The sequence below is a fragment of the Ananas comosus genome, linkage group 15 (assembly GCF_001540865.1).
Source record: "Ananas comosus cultivar F153 linkage group 15, ASM154086v1, whole genome shotgun sequence".
Classification (NCBI taxonomy): Eukaryota; Viridiplantae; Streptophyta; class Magnoliopsida; order Poales; family Bromeliaceae; genus Ananas; species Ananas comosus.
Genome location: NC_033635.1, coordinates 5,408,378 through 5,423,213, shown reverse-complemented (window position 1 = coordinate 5,423,213; position 14,836 = coordinate 5,408,378). Strand labels below are relative to the sequence as shown.

Below are 14,836 nucleotides of genomic sequence, written 5' to 3'. Positions count from 1 at the left end.
CCCTTCGATCACTAGGCAAATGATATCGAAAAATCACAAAATTTATTTTCTAGGTACTTCAAATACTCTAGATCAACTCTAACGGAGCCGATCGTCGATTCGAAAGTCCGAACATCGAAAACAAAGTGGAAGCACGGAGGGCTCCATGCTTCCATAAGCATACCGGCCTACTCTACCAAATGTAACGACCCAGCTCACTAGCAATAATAACTCGTTGGGCCAAACCAACAGTTATTATTGCCAGTGTCTGAGTCTCTTATAAAGAGAATGACAACCCCATTCCCATCCGATGTGGGATTATTAGGGTGTCACAGACTCCTCCCGTTAAGGCCCTGACGTCCACGTCAGTCCAATCACACATACAGCCCAAAATCACCAGGCAATGTGAGACTTATCTCGCTAGCCCGTCATCCAGACCTTGGCTCAGTCGAGACTCGCCACACATATCCAGCTGGTGAACCGGCTCTGATACCAAATGTAACGACCCAGCCCACTAGCAATAATAACTCGTTGGGCCCAACCAACAGCCCAAATTGCTTAAGCCCAGTTATTATTACCAGTGTCTGAGTCTCTTATAAAGACAATGACAACCCCATTCCCATCCGATGTGGGATTATTGGGGTGTCACTGAGCTAGTATGCTTATGGAAGCACGAAGCCCTCCGTGCTTCCACTTTGTTTTCGATGTTCGGACTTTCGAATCGACGATCGGCTCCGTTAGAGTTGATCTAGAGTATTTGAAGTACCTAGAAAATAAATTTTGTGATTTTTCGATATCATTTGCCTAGTGATCGAATGGGCTCAAAATCAATAATTTTAATGGCCGTGGTGGGCCGGTTGCAAGTTTAACGGTGTAGAAATATCCAAATCGCATGAAATTCTGGTAGAAAATTCTTTATACCATATAAAACAAGATCAATAACTTTGATCTAAAATTTTAATGTCATATCATCATATTTTGTAAGAGTTTTTATTTCAGCCGTGTATTTAAGCAAATGATATCGAAAAATTCGCAAAATTTATTTTCTAGATACTCAAATACTCTAGATCAAGTCTAACGGAGCGATCGTCGATTCGAAAGTCCGAACATCGAAAACAAAGTGGAAGCACGGAGCGCTCCGTGCTTCCATAAGCATACCAGACGCACTCTATATATATATATATATAGGGAAGAGTAGGGGAGGGTTGGGGGGACACGTGTCACCCCAAGGCCCCCCGAAACCCTCCTTTTAATGTAGTAGAAAGAACAGATATATATATATATATAATAAATATATAATATATAATTGTGCTAGAATACTTTTACGGCACCATCTTCTTGTGCTTCTATATTTTTAGCCATTGGATCTACTCTTGATTACTAATAAGCTTTTGATCAAATATATTTTACTTACCACCAACCACCTACCACCATCATCCAACCCTATATTTTTTTTCATCCAAAGGCTTAAAAACTCAAAACCTATATATATATATATATATATAATATATATAATATATATAATAGAGAGAGAAGAGAGAGAGAGAGAGAGAGAGAGAGAGAGAGAGAGGGAGACAGAGAGAGGGTACGCAGTGTGCTTTTAGAAGCTGCATAAGCTCCGTACTATCAAATATTTTTATTATTGAAACTTTCGAATCAACGATCGGCTCCGCTAAATTTAATATAGGATATCTAAAGAACCTAAAAACTAAATTAATTTAACTATTTTTCTATATCATCTACTTGGTGATCAAAGATGACTTAAAATCAACAGTTTTAATAATCATGACAAGCTGTTTATAAGTTTAACGATGTAAAAATATTCAAATCACATGAAATTTTGATTTAAAATTTTTTATACTATATAAAACAAGATCAAAATATTTGATCTAAAATTTTAGTATCATATTATTATTTTTTTTGAGATTTTTATTTTCAATCGTTGATTTTGAGCCCGCTCGATTAGTGCATAAATGATATCGAAAAATTATAAAATTTATTTTCTAAATATTTTCAATACTCTAAGTCAAGTCTAACTTAACTGATCGTTAATTCGGAAGTCTCAACATCATAAATGACTTAATAGCAAAGAGGCCACCATACTTCTAAAAGCACACAAGCCTAGCTCTATATGTATTTATTTATTTATTTATTTATTCATTATTTATGAATTGAGCTTCTATATTTTTAAAAGTATCAAATCATTGGTACTTTTGGGTTTTTGACCTTTGGATGAAGATTTATAGGGTTAGGATGATAGTGATTTTCTAAGATTGAGTTGGTGGTTGGTGGTTGGTGGTATAGCATAATCTAAAAGGTGGAATTGGTTAAAAGGATAGATCTAACAGTGAAAACTTATAAGCACCAAGTACTTGGTGCTTTCAAAAGCACATATATAACTTCTTATTACTATGTTTATAATCTTTAGATCAAAAATTGTAGAGTACAGATGATAGTGATCCCCTAAAATTTAGGATGGTCCCCCTGAGACTTAATAGGTGGCTTATAGAATTGTATGATCCAAGGGGTGTTGAATTGATCAAAAAATATATCTAATGTTGGAAAACTAATTGCACAATGCTTGTTGCTATTAAGAGTGCCCCAGTTTGTGTTCAGCTTATAAAGATTTCGACTGAAAAATTCAGCTAATATTCTGTTCGTTTAGTAAATGAGCAATCGATTTCGAGCTCTTTTCGAGTTGAACGTGAGCTTACCGCAAATAGCGAGCTGCATTGCCGCCCTAAGGCATGGGTGCTATGAAACCTGTGATATACCTTGGTGCAGCCTTTAGAAGTGTTGGGCCAGGCAACCAAGCCGCTCAGCCCGTTTTAAATCCCTATGTGTCCTGATGCAACAACCCAACCCGCTAGCAACAATAACTCGTTGGGTCCAAACCATCTGCCCAAAATGCTTAAGCCCAGTTATTATTACTAGCATGCGAGGCCTTATATAAACTGATCGGAATCAGTATCCCATCCGATGTGGGACTATTGGGGGAGTTACAAACTCCCCCTGTTTAGACCTTAACGTTCTCGTTAGGTCCAAACCCAAACAGCCAGATAGACCAAGACCAGAATTACCAGGCGATGTGAGACTCTAGAGGTGGCTTCTTTGCCCCGCATAGCACTTAGCTCTCATACTTTCGGCTAGTATTCGGCTCTAATACCAATTGTAACGACCCGACCCGCTAGTAACAATAACTCGTTGAGCCCAAACCACCGACCCAAAATGCCTCATATATATAAACTGATCGGAATCAGTATCCCATCCGATATGGACTATTGGGGGCATTGCACATGATGCGTGATAAATTGGCAGTCGCAGCTGAACCTAAAGTATATGTATTCATCATGCAGGTAGGCAAAATGGAGCAGTTTAATCTTGGAGAAGGGGTGGACAACACAGGCGTTATAACTAAAATTCTCACTTGCAATTGTTCCATCAACATGGAGATCGAAAATTACTCGAAGGTCTTCGGATTGCATGTTCATCCCCCAACGTTGGAAATGGCTTTTGGGCGCCTCAGATTTGCAACTTCACAGGTAAAAACAATGAAGTGATTTCATTGTTCTTTGCTGGTAATTATACAGCAATATTATCCACCGTTCCTAACTCAAGTGGTAAAGGATTTGATGGTTAGTACCCAAGGTCGCAGATTCGAAGCCTAATTGCTTTACATTTTTAGCTAAATTTATTTCTAAAAAAATAAAGCGGGCAGCATGTTATTTTTCTCTAAAAAAAAATTATAAAACAATATTATTATGCTATATTTGACACTAGATTCAACATGAAACAGGTAAATTGCACCTTTTCTATGTCCTCAAACTATCATACAAGACACTTTGATTCTCAAATTTTAATTTACTAAAATTTTTTGTTTGAACTTTTAGAATTGTTGCAATCAAGTCCTATAATCTAATTTACTTTACTAAATATCGATATATTGCTAATGTGAAAGTAATGTAGCAGTATTGTGATTGGTGATATACCAATAATTTAGCTACTACATCACTTTTACGTTAGTTATGTATTAATATTTAGTCAACTAAACTAGGTCGTGAGACTTGATCAGTTCATCATAACAATTCTAAAAGTTCGAGCTAAAAGTTACAACAAATTATAGCTTGAATACTAAAGTCTCACACATCTCATAGTTTGAGAACCAAACATGCAATTTATAAATTCTGCAAAGAACTGTTATTTGATGATTTTTCTTAGGGTCTATTTGGTTCAACGTAAAACTGTGAAAGATAATTTTCCTTAAAAAAAAAAAATTCTGTGGAAAAAAAAAGTTTTACGTTTTATAGTGTTTGGTTTGTAGAGAAAAAAAAGTAATTTTTTCATCAACATTTGTTTGATTGAAAGAAAAAAATTCACATTTGTTTGTTCGGCAGAAAAAATGAATGAAAAGAATTTTAAGTATATAGCTTGAGTTTTCGTTTTCTGTCCAAAAATTAGTGAAAAACGAGAACTTCCACTTTTTTCAAATCCATAAAAATACTTTTACGGAAAAATATTTGTATGTCAAACCAAACAAGCAAAAAAGTATTTTTCATACTGCAAATAATTTTTCGGTTTGTTTTACGCCGAACCAAACGCTCCTTTAGCTTGTCTTAATTAAATTGGTGTCAATTAATCATGAACATTTATGTTCAGAAAAGGTCAGTTGCTTTAAACTCTTGTGGAGTCAAGTAGTCTTCTTTTTTTTCTCTTTTTTTTTTCTATTAGTTAACTAGATCAGTTGCTGAAATAGAAGCTACAAATGATCCTAATTTAAACATCAGGGCTTGTATTTATAAATGTATATCCCTATCCCTAACAAAAGGAAGTTGATATTAACATAGCTGGTTTCATTATTCGGGTAGATTTCCTGTATCTAGCTAAAGTTTAAGCTATTTTGCCCTGTGAATAGCAAAGTTAATATTAATTTCCTTTACAAACTTATTAAGTTTATCTAGCTAGTTATTTAGCTATTATAAAGTAGTTTTTTTTTGGCTCTTTTACTACTATATACCTTGTGGTATTTATAGTGAGCAGGACAAATGGCTGTCTATATATTTAAACTGTTTTTGAATCATATGCCTCATTTTTTTTCTCTTTTTTTTGGTACATAGACCCCTTTGCTCCTCTTCTACCCTTGAGAGATAACTCTTTGTGTTTTCTTTAATTTGCTAATCACAAGATCCATTTATTCAAAGCTGATATTTTAGTTGCTATATTGAGCATTCTTTTTTTTTTTTAACGAAAGACAATAAGAACATAGTGTTATAGGCATAACAATACTATACATTAATTCTACCAATGTCACAATATTGTTTCAATGTTGAAAATTATGCCTTCCAGGTAAGTTTCATCTTCTGATTGGCTTCCTTTCTCATTTAAAACCCTAGGGTGAGGAATCGTACGTTGCGGCTGTAACTTCCTTGACCTTAAATCTCTCTGTGGCTGTGAAAAACAAACCGATGTATGGCGCTGGCTGGAGTATGCAGGACATGCTCGATTCGGGACGGGGTTTGCTTCTGTTAGTTCGAGTTCAATCGAGGTCGAGTTACCGAGCCGTTTGGAACTTGATCAGGTTGAGGTATCATCACCATGCAGAGTGTTTCCTCTTCCTGCGTAGCGTATATCATACCCAAATCTACAATAGCACTTGCAACTACTGATGCTCACTTATATACAACCATGCAAATGTGTAAATAATTGTGTGCATTTAATTTCTCTTGTATGGCGAATGGGCTAGATCATATTACAAGGTGTGTGCATGAATGTATTGCGATTGATGACTTTTTGGCTTGAAAATAAATTTCTTCTTATCTAATGTTTATGTTATTGAGATCCTTTAGCCCAAATTGCTGGGCACATGCTTCAATTGCTCTCATTGCATAAAATTGCCAAAACCTTTGGGTCGGAATTCATGCCATATCGAACCCCGTACCAAAAAAAGGTGGGATGACAAAGTCTGAATCTGAATTCATATTAGATTATGTGAAGCCACATTCCGAATCGATATTATGGTGAAAAATCGAATATTTTGAAGCTAGTGGATGTCACATGCCGGTACTCAACATTAGGTATCCGGTACTCAACATGAGGTATCGGTACTCAAATGTTCTCTCAAAAGAAAGGTACCGGTACTCAACCTAGTTTCAGTATGCGACCTGAAGTTCCTCAAACCTGAAGCTGTAGAAAATTGGATTATTGAATATCGGTACTCAATCTGAAGTACTGTTGCTGCATATGCTGAGGGCGTTGTCAGCACCGGTACTTGAGACCGTGGCAGACTATATATGTTGGATTCGACTCCAACTTGGTCTAATCTTATGCTTTAAGATTAGCAATTGTCCAGGAACACCTTGAAGAAGGTTTTTAAGAGGAGATCAATGGCTGGGAGTGAATCGGGGACTCGGATAGACGGCGGAAAATGTTTCTGCTTCATTGTTATATCCTAAATTGAGAGGAAAACGTGGAAGAGCTTCTAAGAGAGAAATTCTTATAACCCCATCTACTCTTTGTATTGTTGTGTCATGGACTATTGAGGAGGCCCGTGGACTTGGACATAGGTTGATGCATCATTGGTCGAGCCACATAAATCTTCTGTTCTTGTATTTTCCTTTGTTCTTTATTATTTTATTTTCTCCATGCTTGTTTTCTATGATCATTCTCATCTATTTTCATCTACATAAGATCCAATTTTCTACTGTGTTCATGTGCCGTGTGTGTGGGTTTGAGGTGTGCTCGGTAATCTCTTGGTCCATCTCTTATATTCATGCCGTACTGGACCAACTTCTGGCCATGATCTTGGCCGGAATAATGTTTGTCTTCTCGGAATTAGACCTCAAGTTGTGTCATTTGCTGCCAGGCAGTTCTTACCTTTGTTTGAACATGGTACAGCCTGTCATCTGCCAACTGCATGCGAAGTTAAAAATGCGAGCATATATGTTGGACTTCTGCAGCTCAATTTTTTACCTTAGCTTGCTCTCCTCCCTTCAGAAGACCTCATCTTTGGCATTGGTGTAGCCATTTTCTTGGCTATCTGGCCTTTAGACCAGTCCCGCCTCACAATAGTTTGCTCCATTTCTTCTCGCGCAGAAACCTGGATGAATTGCATCCCTAGTCTACTTTTAGGTAGTAAGTTCCATTTTGGTTCGCAAACTTTCAAGTTCATGGTTAAAACTCCAAATATGCAGATTTAATCGCACCAGTCTGAAATTTCAAAATTTTGTAGATATTCACATTCCTCTAAATGTATCAATCTATACATCACGAATATCCTTATCGTTAACTTGTGTTAAGCTTGTCCAGATTAAATAAGGGTTAAAAACCTAGCGTAAAATTGCTTACCCCGCAATAAGTTTGCTAAATATTTAATTCATTGCGGAGTAGAATAGGAATTTAGATCTTATTCATCAAGTTTGCATGGATTTTTATTAGTAAGGGCATTACAGAATATTTTTGGGATTTAAAAGGCATTGGTGATATTTGAAATTTGAATTTTGAAGAGAAATTGATGAAATTAGAGATTTTTCCAGAGGATATTCATGAACTCTACTATTAAAGGACAAACTATTACCTGCACTCACTGCATATATATATATATATATATATATTTATATACTATATTTTTCCACTCGATATCCCATCTCATTTTCAATTTAGCCGAATATTAAGTTCTAAATTTTAATTTATTACAATTTATGGCTCAAACATTTCAAATTAATGCAATCATAACCCAAATCCCAATCAATTTGATTAAATGGTGATTTGTTGCTGTCACTGATGTGATAGCATTTGATAGTTAAGGTGACAATAACTACAGTGCCAAATTACTACAACATCAATCATCAATCATATAGCATTATATATGGTCAACTAAATTGGACCATTGAAACTAAATTCTAATAATTTAAAAGTGTGACCACATAGTAGAACCTAAAATATAAATTAGCTAATAAGGTAATATAAAAAGTTTAGAATTAAAATATTAAATTTAGAAAGTTAAAATAAAATTGAAACTAAAGATAAAGTTCAGAGAATAGCACTGCATTCAACCCTCTAACCCAGTTAGCAGGATCAGAGATGGAGCTATGTGCAAGCCCAAGGGCTAAGGTGGCCATGGCCCCCTCAACTTTTCAATATTTACTTAATAGTCTTTAATATTAATTCAGCTTTTTTTTTTTTTCAATAGCTGTGGCTTTCCTAATTTTTCAGAATTTGCTCAACAGTCCGTGGTACCAGCATAATTCTCTCTCCTAATTTGTATATTCTTTGTATATGTGAAAATATATACATGAGTCTCTTAGTTATAGAGCATTTTTAAATATGTTTCTCAAATATTTTTGTTTAATATTTTTTTAACTTCTAATTATATTAGGTGAGCAATTTTGTTTGACTAAATAAAAGATGACACTAAGTTTAATAGATATGTTAATTTTATTTACTAAAAAATAAAGAAATTACTTTAGATTTAGTAAAATTTCTAAGTTAGGTGAATGTAATAATATAAATAAAATAATTAGAAGTTAAACGTCTAAAAATAAAAAAACAAAGTTTATATTTTTATATTAATTATTAATTAACAGATTTTTTATTAAATTTTGTTAATTTGCTAAACTTTTTATTTGAATATATTTTAACCCCCCGCAGGATCGAATTCTAACTCCGTCCCTAGCAGGATGTCCATCAACTTATACATTTTATACAGATAAATTACACTACTTGTTCGGGATATAGAGTCGAATTTTATTTTGATCATTAAACTATATATATATATATATATATAGAGAGAGAGAGAGAGAGAGAGAGAGAGAGAGAGCTAGGCTTCCGCAGTTTTGAATGTACAAAGTTTTTCATATTTATAGGTTGTTTTTTATAATAGAAGATTATCAGTTATAATTTGCATAAAAAATTCACTTATTTTGGGCTTTTGCAAAATCGGGCCATCTTTTTGGCTTTTGCAGATTCGGACCGCTTTTTCAGCAAACTGACCAAAATACCATTATACCTTTTTCTCTTTCCTCTTTCTCTCACCTTTTTTTTCTCTCGTTCTTTTTTCTTTTTCTTCCCAGAGAGCGGCGAAGACGGAGCGGAGGTGCCCTTATACCTTTTTCTTTTCTTTTTTTTCTCTCATTCTTTTTTTTCTTTCTCTTCCCAGAGAGCGGCGAAGACAGAGCGGCGTCGCCGCCGGCGCCCCCACCTTCCTCGCCTCCGATCCCCCTAAGGCCGGGCTGTGACTTTTTTCTTTTCTTCTCTGACTCTCCTCCACAGTTTCCGACGACAGCGCCTCTCTCGCTCTTCCCTGCCCTTCCCGTCTCTCCTTCTCCCTCCTTCTCTGCTGCCTCCGACGACGATGCATTTTCGCCGACACCGACGCCGACACCGTGGAGATCGCTGCGGCGCTACAGCCTCGGAGTGGGGGGTCTTTAGCGGCGTCGTCACCGACACCGTGGCTATTGACAGAGAGGGTGACAAAAAAAAAAAANTTCGCCGTTGTCTTCTTCTCCGCATCCAGCCCGACCCCGTTCGCCGCGGCCGCTGCCGCCGCGGCGACGGGATCGGGCTGGGGTCCGCGGCGGCGGAGAGGAGGGTGAGGAGGGGGGCGACGGTGAAGAAGGATGGTGAGGAGGGAGACGACGGTGAAGAAGAAGGCGACGGTCCGCCTCTGAAAAAGCGGACCGAATCTGCAAAAACGAAAAAGGTGACCCGGTTTTGCAAAAGCCCAAAATAAATAAATTTTTTATGCAAAAAGGCCAAGTTGAAATTATTTAAAAAAATTTTTTATAATTTTTTTAATTATGTTTGACTTATAAATGAGTAGTTACAGTATAAATTCCTCGTTTCAGTCCTCCTATGATTTCCTTCCCTCCTTTCCTCCGCCACCTACAAAATCCACACTCCTCAAAGTCAAAGAAGGCTCAAGTCTTCATAAATGCCCCTCCATGTTCCGAGCCAGGCCCTGCCGACGTGCCCGCGCGCCCTGGGCGGCGTCCTCCTCTCGCTGTCGGCGGCGCGCGCCCTCCCGCAGGGCCAGCAGCTCCACGCCCACCTCCTCAAGTCGGGCCGCGTGCCCTCGTCGTCCCCTTCCTCCCCGCTCTCCCTCCTCTCCAACCACCTCATCACCTTCTACGCCCGCTGCTCCCTCCCCCTCCACTCCCTCCGCGCCTTCCGCGACCTCCCCGCCGCCGCCCCGGCTCCCGCCGCCTCCTGGTGCGCCCTCCTCTCCTCCCTCGCCCAGAACGCCCTCCCCCTCCTCGCCCTCTCCGTCTTCCGCTCCATGCTCCGCGCCGGCGTCCCCCCCTCCGACCGCTCCCTCCCCTCCGCCGCCAAGTCCGCCGCCGCCCTCTCCCTCCCCTCGCTCGCCCGCTCCCTCCACGCCCTCGCCCTCAAGTCCCCCTTCTCCCCCGACGTCTTCGTCTCCTCCTCCCTCCTCGACATGTACGCCAAGTGCGCCCTCCTCCCCGACGCCCTCCGCCTCTTCCATCTCATGCCCTCCCGCAACGTCGTCTCCTGGTCCGCCCTCATCTCCGCCCACGCCGCCGACCCCGCCCTCCACCCCTCCGCGCTCGCCATCTTCAGGTCCGCGCTCGAGTCGGGCGTCGACGTCAACGACTTCACCCTCTCCTCCGTCGCCCGCGTCTGCGCCGCCGCCACCCTCCTCGCGCTCGGCGCCCAGGTCCACGCGCGCGCCGCCAAGTCGGGGCTCGACGCCTCCCCCTTCGTCGGCAGCGCCCTCGTGTCGCTCTACTCCAAGTGCGGCCTCGCCGCCCACGCCGACCAGGTGTTCGACGAGATGCCCCGCCGGAACCTCGGCGCCTGGAACGCCGCGCTCGCCGCCGCCGCCCAGCACGGCCGCGCCGCCGACGCGTTCCGCCGGTTCGAGGCCATGCGCGCCGCCGGGTTCCGCCCCAACTACATCACCTTCCTCTGCCTGCTCACCGCGTGCAGCCACGCGGGGCTCGTCGGCGAGGGCCGGCGATACTTCGCCCTCATGCCCGAGCACGGCGTCGAGCCCGGGCCCGAGCACTACGCCGCGATGGTCGACCTCCTCGGCCGCTCCGGGCGCATTCCGGAAGCGCTCGCATTCGTCGAGTCGATGCCGGTGGAGCCGACGGAGTCGGTGTGGAGCGCGCTGCTCACGGCGTGCCGAATACACAAGGACACCGGCACCGCGGCGCTCGCGGCCGACCGGCTCTTCGCGGCCGGCTCGCTCAGCTCCGGAGCGAGCATGCTGCTCTCCGGCGCGTACGCCGCGGCCGGGCGGTATGCGGACGCGGCGCGCGCCAGGAAGGAGATGCGGGACCGCGGCGTGCGCAAGGAGACCGGGCTGAGCTGGCTGGAGGCCGGGGGGAAGGTGCACACGTTCGTTTCGGGGGACCGGAGGCACGCGAGGAGCGAGGAGATATATAGAAAATTGGAGGAGGTCGGGGAGCGGATGGAGCTGGCGGGGTACGTCGCGGACACGAGCGAAGTGGGGAGGGACGTGGGCGGCGAGGAGAAGCGGGCGGCGGTGAGGTACCACAGCGAGCGGCTGGCCATCGGGCTGGGGCTGCTGGTGGTGCCGGAGGGGGTGCCAATCCGGGTGATGAAGAATCTCAGGGTGTGCAGCGACTGTCACACGGCCATCAAGTATCTGAGCAAGTGCACCGGCCGCACGGTGGTTCTCAGGGACAACCACCGTTTCCACCGGTTCGAGAGCGGCCAGTGCTCCTGTCGGGATTTCTGGTGACTTGTGTGATTTTGTGGCCAACATTAATTTTTGGTTCCTCTACCGCCCCACGTACACAGGACACGGGACGATTCCGCCAATTATCAACCGCCCCAGGTACAGGACACGGGACGATTCCGCCATTTATCAACGGCGGGCTAAATCCATCACCAAATATGGGTCGCCTAAGATATATGGATATATACACTCCGCTGCTGATTAGGGACGGAAGACTTTGGGCGGGGGTGACTCTAGGAAATCCTAACATTTTTCTCTGCTAATGTTTTAGCTTAAAAGTTAGTTACTCTCAAATCATCTCCAAAATCCTAGCGCAGTGGGAAGGATTATGGCGATCTGATCAACATCCATTTGTTACCGTGCAGTGCTATGCTAGCTGAATAGGCGAGCCAAATTGGCTGCCGAAACAGCAAGCACACCGCACAATAGGAGGAATATTTTTAATAAATAATCCTACCAAATTTTTATAATTATAAAAATAGTCTTTTAAAAAAAATAATTATAAAAATAGATCTATGTCAGATTGAGTTTTCCTAAAAAGAAAATAATATCGACGGTAAATGAGTCACCGTATTTAAATACAATGAATCATTCATCATTTTCATAACTCATAAAACTGAGGTTTGCCTAGAGGGATTAGCTATAAGAAGCAAGAGCTAGACAAGAGCTAACTCAAGACGGAGCTAACTAAGCAGTAGCCACCTTCAGACAGAAGAGTACCTGAATAAAGAGCCAACCATTTGGCGATCGCCCTGTAGTTTGATTTGCTGCATCCTAGTCCGTCCGCACCAAATACATCATTATTGTATACTCTTTGATATATATAGCGCAACCCAATTCAATCCTAATCTTTGTTTTGCAGGTTTATAATAGAATTGATCCCTTTCTTATTTTGAATCTAAATATCTAAATACTGAGATAAATTCCCTCTTTAAAGTAAGCAAATTCCGTACTTGATAAGATCAGCAATAAACACCTGCCTTTCCTCAAAGAATAAGAGAAGGGATCTTGGGCAAAGGGTTACCAGCTCGAGGAGCAAGGAAGGGAATGAAGATGGCATAGAATACCCTGTTAGCAAGAAGGAAAGGAGTTGGGCCTACATCCCACTACTTCTTAAGGTTCCCTCTTCAATTGAACCTTGAGTCAGAGGTCTGGCCTTGAGTCAATAGGTAGGGTCAACTACACCAAAGTGGAAGGGCCAAACTCTAAGCTATTAGTGGGCTTGTTTGAATGTCAAAGAATCCCTTGTCTTTCCTTCGATACGAGAGGAAAAATCAATCGAAGAGGAACGGAAAAGAATCCTATGATTGATCTGGGAGACAGATATCTTATTCTAAGAGATAGACCTGCAACTCTTAAGTGGTCCCCTTTAGCAAGTCACCAAGTGTCAGTTTTGCCAAAAGAGTATTTTCATGTTGGGCCAAAGGGACTGACTGAATGATCCAGTGGCCCTGTGACGAAGGAACGGGCATGAAGGGGATAGCAAAATGGTAGGCCTGCCCTCTGTCCCAAGTCCCAACTAAAGCACAAGTCTATCTTACGTGCACGAAGAGAACCAAGACATGGAAAAGAATAGAGAAGAGAGAGTTCAGACTAAAAAAAGGATAGGCTTTTGGAGATTCTTTATTGGTTGGAGTGGGAATGAACAATTAGATTGTTAATAAGGACCTTACAAGCAAGTGATTCAACTCATTCACCCTTGTGAAAATTAGTGAGTTAGGAGTTCGAGGCGACTAAGGTAGTGCTCACTATCGTCGCAAGATACGAGCAAGTTAGCAGGGAACCATTGAGCATAGCCGATCTGCTGTTGCAGGTTTCATTCCTTTGGTGGCCTAAAAGAAATACCGACTTGGATAAATGATCTTAGCTGTCCCGTGCTCGGCCTTCTTTCTTTCCTCTCCCTCCTGGCTAGCTTTCCAATTGCAGGCTTACTTGCTCACTTCCCAATTGACAAGAAGGGGAACCGAAGCTGGGCACCTAATAACAAGACGGAGATGGAATCAACAGATCAGTAGAGCAAGCGAAGACAAGAACATTCACTGATATTACTCCCAACCTTGCAAGGTTACCGGGCCTTGGGGCACCGATCCCCTTCTTTCGCGTTTGCTCGCTCACTACTTAGCTATCTAATCAAAATAGTATCATTGGACGCTACAAAATGGTTTACTGTTTTGACGTTTTTAAAAACAGTAACCATTCGCCGATTTTATAGGACCGTAAAAAATTTAACGAATGCGGTGAATCATTTACTGCTTTCGTCAACAGTTCTTTCTCTCTCCGTTATGAGACTATATTTATCTTTTTTCTTGATTATGATCTTACAGTAATTATCAGTGCTGTACGAAAGCATCAATAATTTTTCTTCTATATTTTATATTTTGTATCCACTCTATTCATTCATGGGCATGGACCTAACTTGCTTAAAGTTTGTGCTAAATTTAGAAATAAACTTAGGTGAAAATGTAAATCAACTAGGACTCAAACTTGAGACTCGGGTACCAACCATCAAGCCCTTTGTCATTTGCACTAAGAACAGTCGGCAGGAGGAATCCATCCTGTATATTTGAAAAAGTTGGATATTCTTATTAACTCTTATTCAAGACTTGCATTATTTGATCCCGATGAGTAGGGGTGCAAATGAGCCGAACACGAGCAAGCGCGGCCTTGCTCGTATTCAGCTCGTATTAGATTCGAGCCGAATTTGAGCTGGTTTGAATTAATTTCGAGCCAGAATATGACCCGTTCGAGTTTGGCTCAAAATTAAAATCGAGCCGAATTCGAGCGGTTTGAAATAATTTTTTTATTTTTTGTTTTTTGAGCTAATTTCAAGCCATGTTCGAATTTGGCTCGGAATTGTTTGATTCCGAGACGGCTCGTTTAAATCTTGAAATTCTTTATTTTTCTTTTTTATTTTTTTTTCAACTCTAAAATGTTTATGAATATTTGCTAATATTACACTATATAAATTTAACTACAATTACCATTAGAACTACAATCCAAATAAAATACCAATTCTCAAAATTACAATCAACATATAAATAAAACTACAGTCAACATAACTATAATCAACATGCGTGCTCAAATTAACATTACCAATAGATTTTTTCTATAATCATTTATCTAAAATGGAGATTATAT

The 14,836-nt window shown here is 41.3% G+C and overlaps 2 protein-coding genes across 3 annotated transcripts in view; both read left to right on the top strand.

Moving 5' to 3' along the window:
* LOC109721703 overlaps positions 1-5,765 on the top strand; it is a 10,913-nt gene extending 5,148 nt beyond the window's left edge. For both annotated transcript variants that reach the window (XM_020249446.1, XM_020249445.1), the window contains 2 exons: positions 3,336-3,521; positions 5,370-5,765. In XM_020249446.1, the coding sequence (XP_020105035.1) occupies positions 3,336-3,521; positions 5,370-5,642 (459 nt within the window). In that variant the 3' untranslated portion in view covers positions 5,643-5,765. The remainder of the gene's footprint in view (positions 1-3,335; positions 3,522-5,369) is intronic.
* Positions 9,905-13,284, top strand: LOC109721130 (putative pentatricopeptide repeat-containing protein At5g52630). Its single transcript, XM_020248559.1, has one exon. It carries the CDS (start codon positions 9,905-9,907, stop codon positions 11,699-11,701), a length of 1,797 nt encoding a protein of 598 aa, XP_020104148.1. The 3' UTR covers positions 11,702-13,284.

What these genes read in the sequence shown, in the direction of transcription:
- LOC109721130 (XM_020248559.1), top strand. Translation starts at nt 9,905, where the DNA reads ATGCCCCTCCATGTTCCGAGCCAGGCCCTGCCGACGTGCCCGCGCGCC.